This window comes from Mobula birostris, chromosome 1 (assembly GCF_030028105.1).
Source record: "Mobula birostris isolate sMobBir1 chromosome 1, sMobBir1.hap1, whole genome shotgun sequence".
Classification (NCBI taxonomy): Eukaryota; Metazoa; Chordata; class Chondrichthyes; order Myliobatiformes; family Myliobatidae; genus Mobula; species Mobula birostris.
Window position 1 is genome coordinate 215,743,521 of NC_092370.1, and position 15,039 is coordinate 215,758,559.

Here is a 15,039-nt window from a genome sequence, read left to right on the forward strand (position 1 = left end):
TGCTGTGAGATGACCATTCTGGAGGTACCAACATCGTTTATACACTTACTGAGGTAGCCAATGTATGACGAGGCAAATTCCTCAAGATCTGTGTCTTCTCCGTTTGTGGTGGTTTCCTTGAACATCCAAATTGCCTTTCATATCTTTGTTCTTCAGGATTCATTGAAATCATTGGTTCCTCTGATTCTGTCCCTTGTCTGACGTGACATAGGATTTTGGAGATAAATATGCTGGGGAATTCCAACAAGATTGATCCCTACCTTTGGATTCCATGGGAATCAAACTAAAAGGTCTAAATCAGTCAGTAAGCCTAACACTTCCATGTATAGCATCATGTGCATTTAAGTTTGGGCGCCACTTCAATTGGAATAGCTGAATACTGCTGGTTTTGTCCAAAACTAAGTGGCTATAGCCAAGACCATTGAGTTTTAATGTGGAATAAATTATAAGTAACATGTAAGTGTTCCATTACAACAGGACTCAAAATTGATTTTCTGATGTTTTGTTGTGACCTTTATGCTTTAAATTCTCCACACTGATGCCTGCATTGTATTTTCTGTCTTGATGAACGAATCTTAATGGCATCAGAATGATTTGCATTTAAAATGAAATTTCCATGTATGGATTTCCTTAAAAGATGCAAGCAAAGTACTTATTTGAAGGATATTATATTGCCGTGTACAAATTAAATGTGAAAATTAAATGTAACATGGTATTACAATGTTATTTTGATCCAAAGCACTCATATCCTTCGATAGACAATAGACAATAGGTGCAGAAGTAGACCATTCAGCCCTTCGAGCCTGCACCGCAGTTGATCATGCTGTCATAACACAAAATGGACAATTACTGTTGTACATTTAAATGCCTAATATTTATTGACATTTCTTTATCTCATCTTAAAAAGTAGGCTTTACATTAGTTATTTAACATACCTGATACTTCTGCTAAAATAATGAAATCCAAACTGACGGTCTACTTCCTTGCTTTAATTTTATAGCAGAAATTACGCTTTATGCTGGATGAGCTAAAAGAAGATTTGGACTGTAAATCAGAGAAAATTCCAAGGACCAGCGGTTGTAAAACTCTGTTTGAAGAATCGAAATTTGCGAAGTTTAATAACTATAATTCTTTCGAAAATACAAAGATTGCTGCTAAGTGGAAAGAAGATACTGGCATAATTGCTGACATTTCATTTGGCAGGGAATCTGGTAAAACAATGGATCATAGATTCAATGGAATTTTAAGCACTGATGTTGGTTACAGTCAGAATACTACTGGGAACAAATGTTCTGACATTTGTGGAGAACACATTAAGCAAGTTCAAGACTCAGAGCAAGATCATTATCTGATTTCAAATTGTGTGGATCATTCAGGCCATTTCACAGACTGTGTTGCTGATTTAGACAATGTAGCAGATCTGACGGAGATTGATAATCTTGCAGTGTCTTTTCATTCTGTTAACGTTAAGGAACACTATGAATCTGAAGATGCTCAAGTTCAGTCTGGGTTAAGTAATGAGTCAGAAACTGCTTTTGATGATGGCATTAACTTGTTATGCTTGTAATTCATTATAATTCACACTTGATAGCCATGGATCATAACAAAATTCTATATCTTTCTGTGTTCATATTAACATATTTAACAAGTTGAGAGGGTATTTTTCTTGAACTCTGCAATATTTTCTGCAACATTTTCATGATCTAATATATTTTACAGTTACAAAGGCAGTATACATATTTTTTTGTCGTGAAAATAAGTGAACATCCAGGTTTTTTTTTTTGCTTTTGGTATTGTAGGCAACTGCTGCAGCACATAAACTACCTCCTGTATCATCTTGACTCTTCCACAGCTCTGTCACTGTGGGAGAAAGAAGGTGAATCTTTTTTTTAGGAAATTAGTACTATTTTATTACAATTAACTTCTAAGAGGAGTCATGAAATCATTCTGTATCTCCAATCTGCTTCCTACAGCCTCCCTAAAATGAAGTGCTTGCATTTAGAGTCTGGGTGCACTTTTGCCATGCCCTACTCTGTCATGCAGTACATTGGTATGCCAATTAAATTTAATTTCAAATACTTTATTGTCATGTAAGTTAAACAAGTACTTAGAGTAATGATACAGAATGCATTAATTCCTAAAAGATACAGTGACTATGTTCAACTGAAGTGTCTTATGATCCTGAATTCATAGAATATAGATATTCACACGATTAGCATCATTTAATCTTCCTTATGCTCTGTTTTTACTTCACAACTGCTGGTTTATGACAGCTTGAGAGTGATATAAGAGTCTTGATGAAAGGTCTTAGTCCGAAACGTTGACTATGTATTCCCCTCAGTGGATGCTCCCTGGCCTGCTGAGTTCCTCTAGCATTTTGTGTGTGTTGCTCAGGATTCCCAGCATCTATAGAATCACTTGTGTTTATGATTATGACTGAAAACTCCTTACACTTAATGTAACTTCTTGCTTGGCAACCAGAACACTTCAGGAAGCATGTGATGGTTGAAGCAGATATACAGAATAAATTTACTTCAATAGATCCAGAGGTGAGATGTCACAATTGAATGTAGAGATGGATTTATTCTCTGTGGAGAAGAGAAGATGGTTTTAAAAATGGGATTTAAAATAATGAAAGACTTGGAATTTTAAATAATTGAAGGGTAGTAACAAGGTGACACAGATTCCTGACTAGGGGATCATGAATCTTTTCTACATTACAAATCATTGAGATTTGAAATATCCCATGTTATGATGAGACAGATTTAAAGGTAGCCTTCGAAAAGGCTGGACAAATATATAAAGACTAAAATAATTGGACTCTATAGACCACACACCCCTCCCCTTGCATAACCTTGCCACTCTAGATTCTATAAGTGTCCTATGAAGTAATAAGACCCCTAGATTGAAACCTGTGTTCATGATGTCAGATATTAGAAGTTTGTGATAATTGTAGTCGAGAAATTTCTGCGGTGAGCATTTGCAGTGGGCTCAACTGCATTTGTGAATTAAAATATGAGACGTGTGATTAAAAGATGAAGATAAAATTTGTGGGTGTACCATGTTTTTGGGTTTATGTGGCAATTCAGTTGAATATACATAGTTCCCTTTCAATACAGTCTTGTTCTCCATGTAGATTATTCTAAATAGTGTACATATGATATATACATGAGTAAAAGTTATATTTTATATAGTATACTAAAACCTATTGGTTATTTATAAAGCTTTACCATTGTAACATGAACATATTGATGCAAGCTACGTTAAGCAAAAATGAAAAAAATCATGTAAAGTTATTGAAGAGATTTAATATAGTGCTGAAGAGATTTAATATTGTTCTAAAGTTGAATAGACTATTTATGAACTGTAACATAAAATAAAGTCTATAAAATAATTTTTGATATATAAATTCACTGGTTGAAAAATATACTCGAGCAGTCCACTCTCGTTCTTACAGAGGGATGAGCTCTGTGGAGGCAAGTGCTCCTTATTCCAAGTAAATTTATAATATCAATTGAGAACTGTTGCGAGAAATGGAAAGATGTTACACTGGTTTGCTACAAAAGACAGATCAGAGAGATTTTTACCCTACACCTAACTGCTATACTTGACTTGCTAATAGACAGGATCATGTGAATATACCTGCTTTCGATATGAAAGAATCCATCTTTCTGGGTCTATGAAACCTTGAGTCAATATGAGGTCTTTAGCAGTGAACTGCTCTAAGTTAACACAACCTTGACCTTGGAATGTCTGATGGCCTTTGATATAAGCTTTCAAAGACCAAACTACATGTAATTATTTGAAATATAAGACACTTGGAAATAATTAAGACATGAAACTAAAGTAAAATACTTCAAAAATATTTACACACCTTCCCTTGAGAATCACTGGGTTGTCCCACCATACACCTGGTCAGATGTGGGACTGCATTAGACTCATGGTTTACCCAGCCTTGTTTTAGGCAGAGCATGCAAGGAAGTTTCATTAACGTTCCAATGGCTGAAAGCCAGTGATATGGATTGGAAATGCCAATGTCTTTAATATCTGATTCCAGAACTGAGAATAAGGGCATATTTTTGGTTCCTATTTAATAACTGTTATCCTTGATTGGCACATTTAAGAATGAGACGTCTTAGTTATATTTAAATATTTATACCAAATTAGAATAATACATTGGTACCCTATTTAGTGCTAGTCCACAGAACTCTGGTTCATAAAAAAAAGTTACAATCTGAACACTCAACAGGAATGTACCCCTTTGTTCTTTAATAAAGTCATGTGCCGTAGTACTGGATATTTGGTAAATCCCTACTATCTTGCTTACACTGCTGCGTCAGGATTTCTATGAAACTACTGAAATCCCTGCTCACCACTCGTGCTCCCCCAGGAATGAAATGTCCCATGGCCCAGTGTAAAGAGAATGCCAATGAGGGCTGACATTTGGTGGGTTGGGCTGAGCATTGTGGCTACTCTGCAGGGGTATTACCTGGAAGGCATAATAAAAGCAGTCCATGGCTGGAGACTGGTGGCGCCTGCTCCATGTGTTGACAGCCTATCTAGATTCTATCGTCTTTCATCTCACTTACTGTTAAACTTAATGATAGCTGCTGCCTCTCCACTCCTTTTTTAGCTGCACAGTTCACCCAGGCCTGGAGATTATGGTAACAAGCTCAATGAATATCAACCAATGACAAGTTTGTTACCCAAAAGAAACATCCAGAATGGGAAGAACTGTGCTGCCAAACAAAGAGGAGGAGACAGCAACTTCCATCACATTTAATAAGGAGGTGATGAGGGAGACTAGAATCCCGGCAGTCTATCATCATGTGAGTCCAGCCCTGAGGCCCATTTGTCATACTGAATGATCCCACCACTACTCACTGCACAAGCAGCTTCTCCGCCCAAAATCGGAGGGTGGTTCATTGCTGGATTTGTGTCAGGTCCCAGCACAGCAGCAGACCAAAAACAAAAATGTCAAGAGTTTTCAGCATTCCTCCTACAGTGCAGCACAGTCAGCAACACATATAATGCTACAATGACCCTTTCTTGCCCCAATTCCATTAGCACTCTTATACCTGGGAACGCATCCTGCATAGTATTAATCTGATTTAAAGTGTTAGTTGAAGAGTATTGTTTCGGAATTTCTATAGTTATGATTTTTTTATTTCACTTATATAACTGAACTATTCCTATAATCCTATTTAAAATAATCTATTGCAAAAGAACCAGAGTAAGTAGAATCCAGTTAAAATAAATTCGATTCCCTGTCCTCAAGTTCTATGTGTTGAGTTATTATTTAAGTGTTACTTTATTGTTTAAAGCAACTTGTAGATGGAAAGTTGCAAATACGGTGGATTCTAGTTAATAGGGAAACATCGCGACCAGTACGTGTTAGCTCAATAAAGCGTTGTTAGCTGAAGTTTCATAGAAACAGTTAAAAAGGTATAAAAAAGGACAAACAGTAACAAATTATGTGTTTAAGTGAAATACAGAATAAATTAGAATCCTACCAATTCTACCACAGTACAAAAAACTTTGTATTAAAACTTGGTATAATTATCAATGGAGGAATTCACCATGTTGTGTTCTTTTGTCTGTAAATGAACAAAATCAGTGCAGGGACCTAATGGATTGCCTTCTTGCTATGCGTCAACGATTGCATCCTCCAAATCTTCATTTTTATTGTAACATTCAAGATGATTGTTGATAGCCTCAAATTCTACATAGTTCCTAACTTGTTGAAGTGGTAAAATCATTTCATTTTCACTCCCAGCCATATCTGGCATCTGCAAACCTGAGTGCTTGAAACCACAGTGAGTAAAACGGCTCTGAATTGTCTTCCTGCTTATTTCTTGCCAACTATTAGTGACAAAAATCATACAATGCTGAAAATCATCAAGAATTAAGGACAGAATGGCTGGACAACTTGAATGATTTCAGCTAATTAGAGAGGCTCACAGATTGGTAATAGGTAAATAGCAGCAGTACCACAGAATCAAAGAATTGACTTTTGTTAGGGTCAGTAGATCTTCAGATGACTGAAGAACATGATTCTAAATCCGCACATTATTTAGGGTAAGGAGGTTAATGCACAGGGCTGTGAGGCTTACAGGCCTAGGTTGATCTTCTTTTACGTCAGCATGAAGTTGTTTGGCCTTGAAATTGTTGTGACTTATAGACCAGGTGCTTTCTTAGACCGAGTCAGGCTAACTGTCTGACGGTGAAAGTTAGATCAATTTCCTGCCTTTTGCCTCCCTCCCTTCTTAAAGAGTGGACTTTCGTGATTTTTCAATCCCCTGGAACCATTTGAGAATCTAGTGATCCTTGAAAGATCACTACCAATGTCAGAGTCATTTCATCTACCTCTTTCAGAACACTGGGGTGGAGTCCATCTGGTCCAAGTGACTTATCCATCTTCAGACCTTTCAGCTTTCCAAGCATTTTCTCCATAGCAATAGTAATTACAGTCACTTCTGTCCTGACGGTAGAATTTTTGGCAGTTTGCTGGTGTCTTCGACAGTGAAGACTGATGCAAACTACCTTTGCAGTTCATCTGCCATTTCTTTGTTTCCCTTACTACCTCTCCAGTGTCGTTTTCCAGCGGTCCGATATCCATACTTCCCTCTCTTTTACTCTTTATTCTGAAAAAAATATCGTAATCACACAAGTTCTCATGACAATGCAATTACAGCAGGACTTGGACAAATTGGAAGAATGGGCAAAAAAGTGGCAGATGGAATACAGTGTTGGGAGATATATGATAATACATTTTGGTAAAAGGAACAATAGTGCAGACTATTATCTAAATGGGGAGAAAATACAAACATCAGAGGTGCAAAGGGACGTAGGAGTTCTTGTGCAAGACTCCCAGAAGATTAATTTACAGGTTGAGTCTGTGGTAAAGAAGGTGAATGCAATGTTGCCATTTATTTCAAGGGGAATAGAATATAAAAGCAAGGAGATAACGTTGAGGCTTTATAAGACACTGGTCAGGCCGTACTTGGCAACAGTTTTGGGCCCCATACCTCAGAAAGGACGTGTTGTTATTGAAGAGAGTCCAAAGGAGATTCATGACTATGATTCTAGGAATGAAGGGGTTAACAAATGAGGAGCGTTTGGCAGCTTTGGGCATTTACTCATTGGAAATTAGAAGAAAGCAGGGGGTGGGGGATCTCATTGAAACTTATCGAATGTTAAAAGGACTAGATATGGTGGATGTGGAGAGGATGTTTCCTATGGTGGGGGTATCCAGAACTAGAGGGTACATGCTCATAATTGAAGGGCAAGCTTTTATAACAGAGGAAGGCAAGATTTTTTTTTAGCCGGAGAGTAGTGAATCTGTGGAATGCTCTGCCACAAACTGCGGTGGAGGCCAAGTCCGTGGATATACTTAAAGCAGATAGTGAGTGACCCAACACGCAAGGCCCACCTGAAATCATGTCCTTACCAATTTAAATGGGTTTATTATTGTCACATGTAGGTACCAAGAAATATTGCATGCAATCTATTCAGATCATTTCATCATATCATTACATCAAGGTAGTAGAAGGGAAAAGCAAAAACAATGCAGGATATGGTGTTACAGAGAAAGTGCAGATGCATTTGTCAGTGTTGCTTATGAAGTGATCATGACACAGTCTATCTAGAACAACTTACATTGTATTGCCCGATGCCGGCCCCCTAGAGTCGACGTAGTAGTAGTAGTAGTAGTGGAACTACAGTTGTCCTAAATAGGGTGGACTCAAAACTGATGTGCCAACACAAAACTGGACATCCATGAGGTGAAACATTAAGAATGCTGAAAATGTATACCACCATAATCTGTATCCCTCACTCTGATATTACCATCAAGCCAGGTTATCATTATTGATTCATGGGGTTTTCAGAAGGACATGCAGCAGCAATATCATACACACCTAAAAATGGTAAGATGCCAGCTTGATGAACCTGTAATACAAGATGTGTGCTAAATAGCAAAAGCAGCATGCAATAGAGTGAAGCAAATTTACAACCAACAGATTAGATTAAATCTCTGATCCTACCACATCTATAATTGAGGAGGATGAAATCCTAAAAATCTTCAATGACAGATCTATCAGTGAATGCTACAGGTAGGGCTGAAGTCTGTGTAAATTTGGCTAGAAATATCAAATAGAAGGTCCATCTTGATTTTCTCCGAGATCTCCACCATCATTGAAGCCAGTCTCCAACCAGTTCCATACGTCAACTACATATGACATATAGAAACAGTTGAGAGCGCTGGATACAACAAGGACAATGGGTCAGACAATATCCTGGTTATAGTGCTGAAGGCTTGCACTCTAGACAAACTGACATCTACCTAAACACTTGGAAATTTGCCCGGATATGACATGCTCACTATAAAACAAGGGAATTTCATTCTGGCCAGTTACCATCCAAACAGTCAAACATCAACAAAGTGATGCAAGGTATCATGAAAAGAACCATCAAATGGTGCTTACCAATAACCTATTCATCAATGCCCATTTGATTTCACTATTACCATTCCGCTCCTGACCTCCTAATAGCCTTGGTCCAAAGAGCTGAATTATAGAAGTGAAGTGAATGCCCTGGAGATCAAAGTTCAAAGTAAATGTTATTATCAAAGTATATGTCACTAAATACAACCGTAAGATTCATTTTTCTGTGGGCACACTCAGCAAATCTAAAGAATAGTAACTATAAAAGGATCAATGAAAGGTCAACCAGAGTACAGAAGACAACAAACTCTGCAAGTGCAGATATAAGTAAATAGCAATAAATAATGAGAGCATGTGATAATGTGAGTCCCTAAAGTGAGATCATTGGTTATAGGAATATTTCAACGATGGGGCAAGTGAGTGTAGTTATCCCCTTCTATTCAAGAGTTTGATGGTTGAGGAGCAGTAACTGATCTTGAAACTTGTGGTGCCAGTCCCAAGGCTTTTGTACCTTCCTCCTGATGGCAACAGTGAGAAGAGAGCATGACATGGGTGGTAAGGATCTTCTATAATTTAGGGATCACACACATAATACTGGTTCCAAACATACATCATAGGATGCATAAAATTAAAACATTTACATCAAGTTACCCCTTAGTATTTTTGAGCAAAATAGAAAAGTATGCTTTTTGGTCTGAAGGCTTTAATTTGTACTGTGTTCATTTTCTGTTGTGCAAGTATATTTAACCTTACAGCCTAAGTGATGGAAATACTAGTACTGTAATCAGCATCATGGAAGACAAAATAAAATTGGTTACAACAACTTACCACATAGCATTTTCCTGTGGATGTACTGTAAGTGCAACTGGGCGGTGGTTATTGAGGCAGGTCACTCTGCTCTGCTTGGGCACTGGTGTAATTGAAGCCTGCTTGAAGCGGGTGGTGCTGATGCGAGAGGTTGAAGATCTCAGTGACCACACCAGGCAGTTAGTCAGCACAGGTCTTTAGTACATAGCCAGGTAACACGTCCGGTCCAGATGCTTTCCGTGGATTCACCCTCCTGAAGGCAGCCCGCATGCCAGCTTCAGAGAGTGAGGTCATGGGATCATTGGGGGATGTGGGGGTTCACGATGGTTTATCCATGTTCTGACAGTCAAAGTGAGCACAGAAGGCATTGAGATAATCTGGAAGCAAAGCCCAAGGCAGCATTTGACCAATTGGGTCATGAAAGAGCTCTGGTAAAACCAATGTCAATGGTCATCAAGGAGACAATACTCCAATGGTTCAAATCCTATCTTGCACATCATAAAATCATTATGATTTTTGGAGGTGTATTATCCTAGCTTCAGGACTTCACTGCCAGAGCATCCACTGTAAGGGCTGTGCCCAGCCCAGTTATCTTCAACAGTTTCATTAATGACCTTTCATCATTTGATCAAAAGTGAGGATGTTTATCGTTGATAAAACAACATTCAATTCCTTCACAATTTCTCACAAATAAAGCAGTTTATGTTTGCTCGCAACAAGGTGAGAGAACACTCAGTGATGAGCTGATAGATAATAGGTAGCATCCCCTCCAAAAAAGTACCAAGCAATGTCCATCTCCAACAACAGAGAATCTAATCACCTACCCTTAATAGGCAATGGCATTACCAGCACTGAATCCCACACCATCAACATCTGGGATCACCATTGCCAAGAATTGGTTCCACCACATAAGTATAGTGGCGACAAGACAAGGTTCAAGACAAAGTATCCTGCAGGCAGTGACTCAACTAAAAAAACAAAGCCTTTTCACCATTTACCCCTCCATATCCCTGTTGTGCAACTCTAATGGTCTGCTCAGCACCATCCAAGACAAAGTGAACCACATTAGTAATCCATATACCATTCTAAACCTGCATTCCATCAGTAATGACGTACAGTGGTTTTATAGTGCATATCAACACTTTTCTTCCATGTCTAATGCTATCCTGGTTTGGAAATCTATTACGTAAGTCTTTTAAAAATATTAACACTTCTTCTTTCCATAGATGTGCTTCAAGCATCTGTGGTTCTTTTTCAATTTTCAAGGAAATAGGCTGAATATTTCCAGACACCTCTGGCACAAAACATGGGCCAGAAGCTGTAATTTCTGGGAATAATTAATATACCAGAATGGCTGTGGTAATTTATGCACACATTAGTGAGAAAAATCATGCCAAATCTCATCTTGCAGAGGGGCTTACATTTAAACAATGAAAACACACCAGAAATTTGCAAAATGGGCAGATCATGCCAACAATTAGCCTGCAAGCTCAATATCAGCTGTGCAACTAAGATCCCCTTTTAACCTCAGCTGAACATGCATTCGGCAACGGAAATATTTTCCAATGATGCTGCTAAAAGGGTTATCCAGAGGCCTCTTGTTGATTAATTTCTTAAAATTCTTGTAATGACTGTAACAAGGTTTAATGCAGTTAAAAGTTTCTAATTTTTTAAAAACATTACAAGATTCTGGTCTTCCTAGAACTGATCAAAATTGCTAATTTTTTGAGCACATACCAGGAAAGGTTATATATGTATTTGATCTCAAGCACCTTCACCTCACCATCCTAGATACCAGAAAGTACGTTTGTGTGTATGTGCATACATTCATGTATTAAGATTTCTAATCAAATCAGCCCCCCCTCCCCCAGCAAGGGTAGATTAGTCGGCTTTCATCTTGGACTTCAGCATAGGAGAATTAACAGAGGTTTCACAGAGCAGGCCAGGCTTCTGGAAGTGGAGAGGACACTTACAGTTTCTACGTGCCCACGGTGTTTAGGCAGCGGTTCTTCATCTGAAATTGTCAAGGAATCTTCACTTCCCTGTGATGGTGCCACTGAAATACGTCAACTCTTGCAGCTACAACTGCAGTCTTTGATGGACCAATGACCTTGTGACAGTGGCTGACATGGAGACCTTGACAATGAGGTTATATGAGACAAGAGAGGTTTTTGTAACATCTCTCAACATACCGCATAACTTGAGGGAGGCACAGCAGCACAGCGGTTCGCATAATGCTTTACAGTGCCAGAGACCAGAAGAACAGGGTTCAATTCCTGTCGCTGTCCTGTAAGTGTGGGCATGTGGCCAAGTGGTTAAGGCATTGGACTAGCTACCTGAAGGTTGTGAGTTCGAGCCCCAGCCGAGGGAACGTGTTGTGTCCTTGAGCAAAGCACTTAATCACACATTGCTCTGTGACGACACTGGTGCCAAGCTGTATGGGTCCTAATGCCCTTCCCTTGGACAACATTGGTAATGTGGAGAGGGGAGACTTGCAGCAATGGCAACTGCTGGTCTTCCATACAACCTTGCCCAGGCCTGCGCCTTGGAGAGTGAAGACTTGCCAGGCGCAGATCCATGGTCTCGCAAGACTAACGGATGCCTGTAAAGAGTTTGCAAGTTCTCCCTGTGGCCACATGTGTTTCCTCTGGTGCTTCACTTTCCTTCCACATTCCAAAGACTTTCACATAAGGGTTAGTAAGTTTGGACATGCTATGCTGGCGTGGAAGCATCAGAACACTTGCTGGCTGCACCCAGCACATCCTTGGACTGTGTTGGTCATTGATGCAAACTATGCATGTTTTGATGTACAAATAAAGCTAAACTTTAAGATATTTAATCTTGGAACTTTGCTGAAGAAAGTCATGGAAGTTCCGTGTTTAAAAGGAATCATTCTCTTTTCCCGGGACTACCAGCAGTGGAACATGCAATCTTGTTGCGAATGCAGCTTTCTCCAGCGTGTGTTGCAAACGTTTGCATACATTTTTCAGCCACTGCATTACAACTGTCATAAACCACAGCCAGATGGGATTCTCCTTTCTCAAACCTTGCAGGTCTATAACCATGAGCACCGAAGCCTGCGGGTTAATTAGTTGGTGCATTACTAAAACTGTGGCTTGGGGGAGATTGTAAGTACTACTCTTTGATAACATGATTGATTACGCCAGACGAATCCCCTTCTAAATGTACACAGGATACAAATGTTGAAAACCACGCTGCAAACTAAAATAGAATGAATATTGGTATGCTGAAATAAAACTCCCATGCCCCAGAGAAATTCTCCAGCAGAATGATTGCTAAATTGAATCATGGTCTGTTCCATGCTGCATGATATTGCCAGAATCGGAAACAGCCTTTGCTAACAGCAAGGTGATGAGTAACTGAGGATTAGGAGGAAAATGACAAAGAAGAAGAGGAATTTGGATGTGCATTTTATGCCCAGCTAATTACCTGAGAAAATTTAAAAACTTCTTCCACGGTCTGACAAAACGAGAATTTAATGCCTATGCATTATTTACCTTTAGAAGGTGGTACCTTCTAAAATGGTACTGAAAGAATATTTTAATCTTGCTCTTAAGCAAAGAGCCCCATGTTTCTGATCAGTGATAAAGGACAAAAAATGTATGTCAATCTCCAGATGGGGAAGAGTTTTATGGTGGAGGAATTCCCATGCATTTGCTGCCTTTGTCCTTCTAATAGCAGAGGTCATTCACATCTTTTGAGAGACACCGTAGAAAAATGTTTGCTAAGTATTGAAGTATAGTTTGTAGATAGTACACACCATGTAACCATAATGCTCCAGTATCAATAGATTTGATTTATAATGGTGGTGAATGTGTTCCTGTCAAGCAGGTTGCAATGTCCTTCAGGGTGTCAAAGGTTGAGTGTTATTTGAGCTGCACACATACTGGAAAATTGAGAAGATTGAGAATAATACGTCATATCCCTTTTGTAACTTGTAGATGGTAAAAAAAAAATCAGAGACACAAGAGGTAGGATATTTTCCACTGAACATCTCACCTTTGATCTGCTCCTGTAGTCAAAGTATTCAGATATACTTTTTTCCATAGATGCTGCCTGGCCTGTGTCATAAGGCGGTGGCTGGGAACGTACCCAAGTGCAAGACACAGACACTGAAGTACTAGGGACAGGACTAGGATACAGGCTGAGGGCAAGGACATAGACACGAAAACCGGGAACCTGGAACAGGACTGGACAAGAGAGCTAGGAGCCCGGGCTTGGACTCTGAGCCAGAGACTGGACAAGGACCCAGTACCTGGGTCTTGCCTCTGGCTTGGACCCCTGAACTAGGCAAGGGCGAGGCTTGGCAGGCAGGCAGGACGGGGCTGGAGTCTTCAGGTTTGAGGCTAGAGGCGAGGCTTGGCAGGAGGCAGGAGGCTGGAGTCTTCAGGCTAGAGGCTTGAGGCAAGGCTTGGCAGGAGGCTGGAGTATTCAGGCTTGAGGCTTGGCAGGAGGCAGGAGGCTGGGGTCTTCAGGTTTGAGGCTAGAGGCTAGAGACTTGAGGCGAGGCTTGGTAGGAGGCAGGAGGCTAGGGTCTTCAGGCTTGAGGCTAGGCAGGAGGATGGAGTCTTCAGGCTTGAGGCTAGGCAGGGCGCGGATCACCACCTGACAGAGGCATGGGACAAGAAGGGACAGAACCAACCGCAGATAACGGCAAGACGACCTGGCTTACCCGACGGAGGCAAGGGACAGAACCAACCACAGGTAACGGCAAGACGGCCTGGTTTACCCGACGGAGGCAAGGGACAGGAAGGCACAGAACCAACCGCAGGTAACGGCAAGACGGCTTGGCTTACCCGACGGAAGCAAGGGACAGGAAGGGACAGAACCAACCACAGGTAACAGCAAGACGGCCTGGTTTACCCGACGGAGGCAAGGGACAGGAAGGGACAGAACCAACCGCAGGTAACGGCAAGACGGCCTGGCTTACCCGACGGAAGCAAGGGACAGGAAGGGACAGAACCAACCGCAGGTAACAGCAAGACGGCCTAGCTTACCTGGGCGGAGGCAAGGGACAGGAAGGAGCTAGGTACAGGGTGGCTCCAGGACAAGACTGCAGGCGAGACGAGGCGAGAGTTACCAACAAAACAAGGCGAGGCGAGACGAGAACTTCAGGTGAGGCAAGGGTTACCGGCAAGACAAGGCAGGGCTTCAGGTGAGGAAACAGAAGGCAGAGGAGGGGATACAAGGAGTAAGGTCAAGAACAATCCAGCAGCCACGACCTGGTCTCTGGAGGTATTTATCCAGCCAGCCCCAACGAGCATCAGCTGCCTCAATTAGAGCTCAACAAGAACAGAAACAGGGTAGACAGGAAAACCTGGAGCAAGGGTCGATGGACCGGACCGTGAATCGGAATACGGACTTCAGGGACTGGACCATGTCAGCCTGCTGAATTCCTCCAGCATTTTGTGTGTGTTGCTCGGATTTCCAGCATCTGCAGATTTTCTCTTGTTTGTGAAAGTATTCACATATTTGGTCCAATTTCAGGTTTTGTTCACTGAGGGACTCTCAGGATGTCAAAGGGTTTGGGAGTAAGGCGAGATAGCAATTCTATTAAATATCAAGGTTACCATCTCTTGTTGCAAGTGGCAATGAGTGTTGTCCAGGAATTGCTTCAAAAGAATGTGAATTGTTGATTATCTGAGGAGTTGCAAGCCAATTCTCCTCTCATATTTCTATCGTTCTTTTTGTTTAGATTGAATACTTTAGTTTACTTTGCATTGCATCTCTTTCAACACTGATTTAAAACTTTCCAACCCAAGATTAT

The 15,039-nt window shown here is 40.5% G+C and overlaps 1 protein-coding gene across 6 annotated transcripts in view; it reads left to right on the plus strand.

The window, feature by feature from the left end:
- Positions 1–3,514, plus strand: part of LOC140204441 (spermatogenesis-associated protein 7-like) — a 95,594-nt gene extending 92,080 nt beyond the window's left edge. For 5 of the 6 annotated variants that reach the window (XM_072271163.1, XM_072271178.1, XM_072271181.1 and 2 more), the window contains one exon: positions 1,001–3,514. In XM_072271163.1, coding sequence (XP_072127264.1) covers positions 1,001–1,567 — 567 coding nt within the window. In that variant the 3' untranslated portion in view covers positions 1,568–3,514. The remainder of the gene's footprint in view (positions 1–1,000) is intronic. The other variant, XM_072271172.1, reaches the window with a different exon arrangement.
- Positions 3,515–15,039: the final 11,525 nt, after the last annotated feature.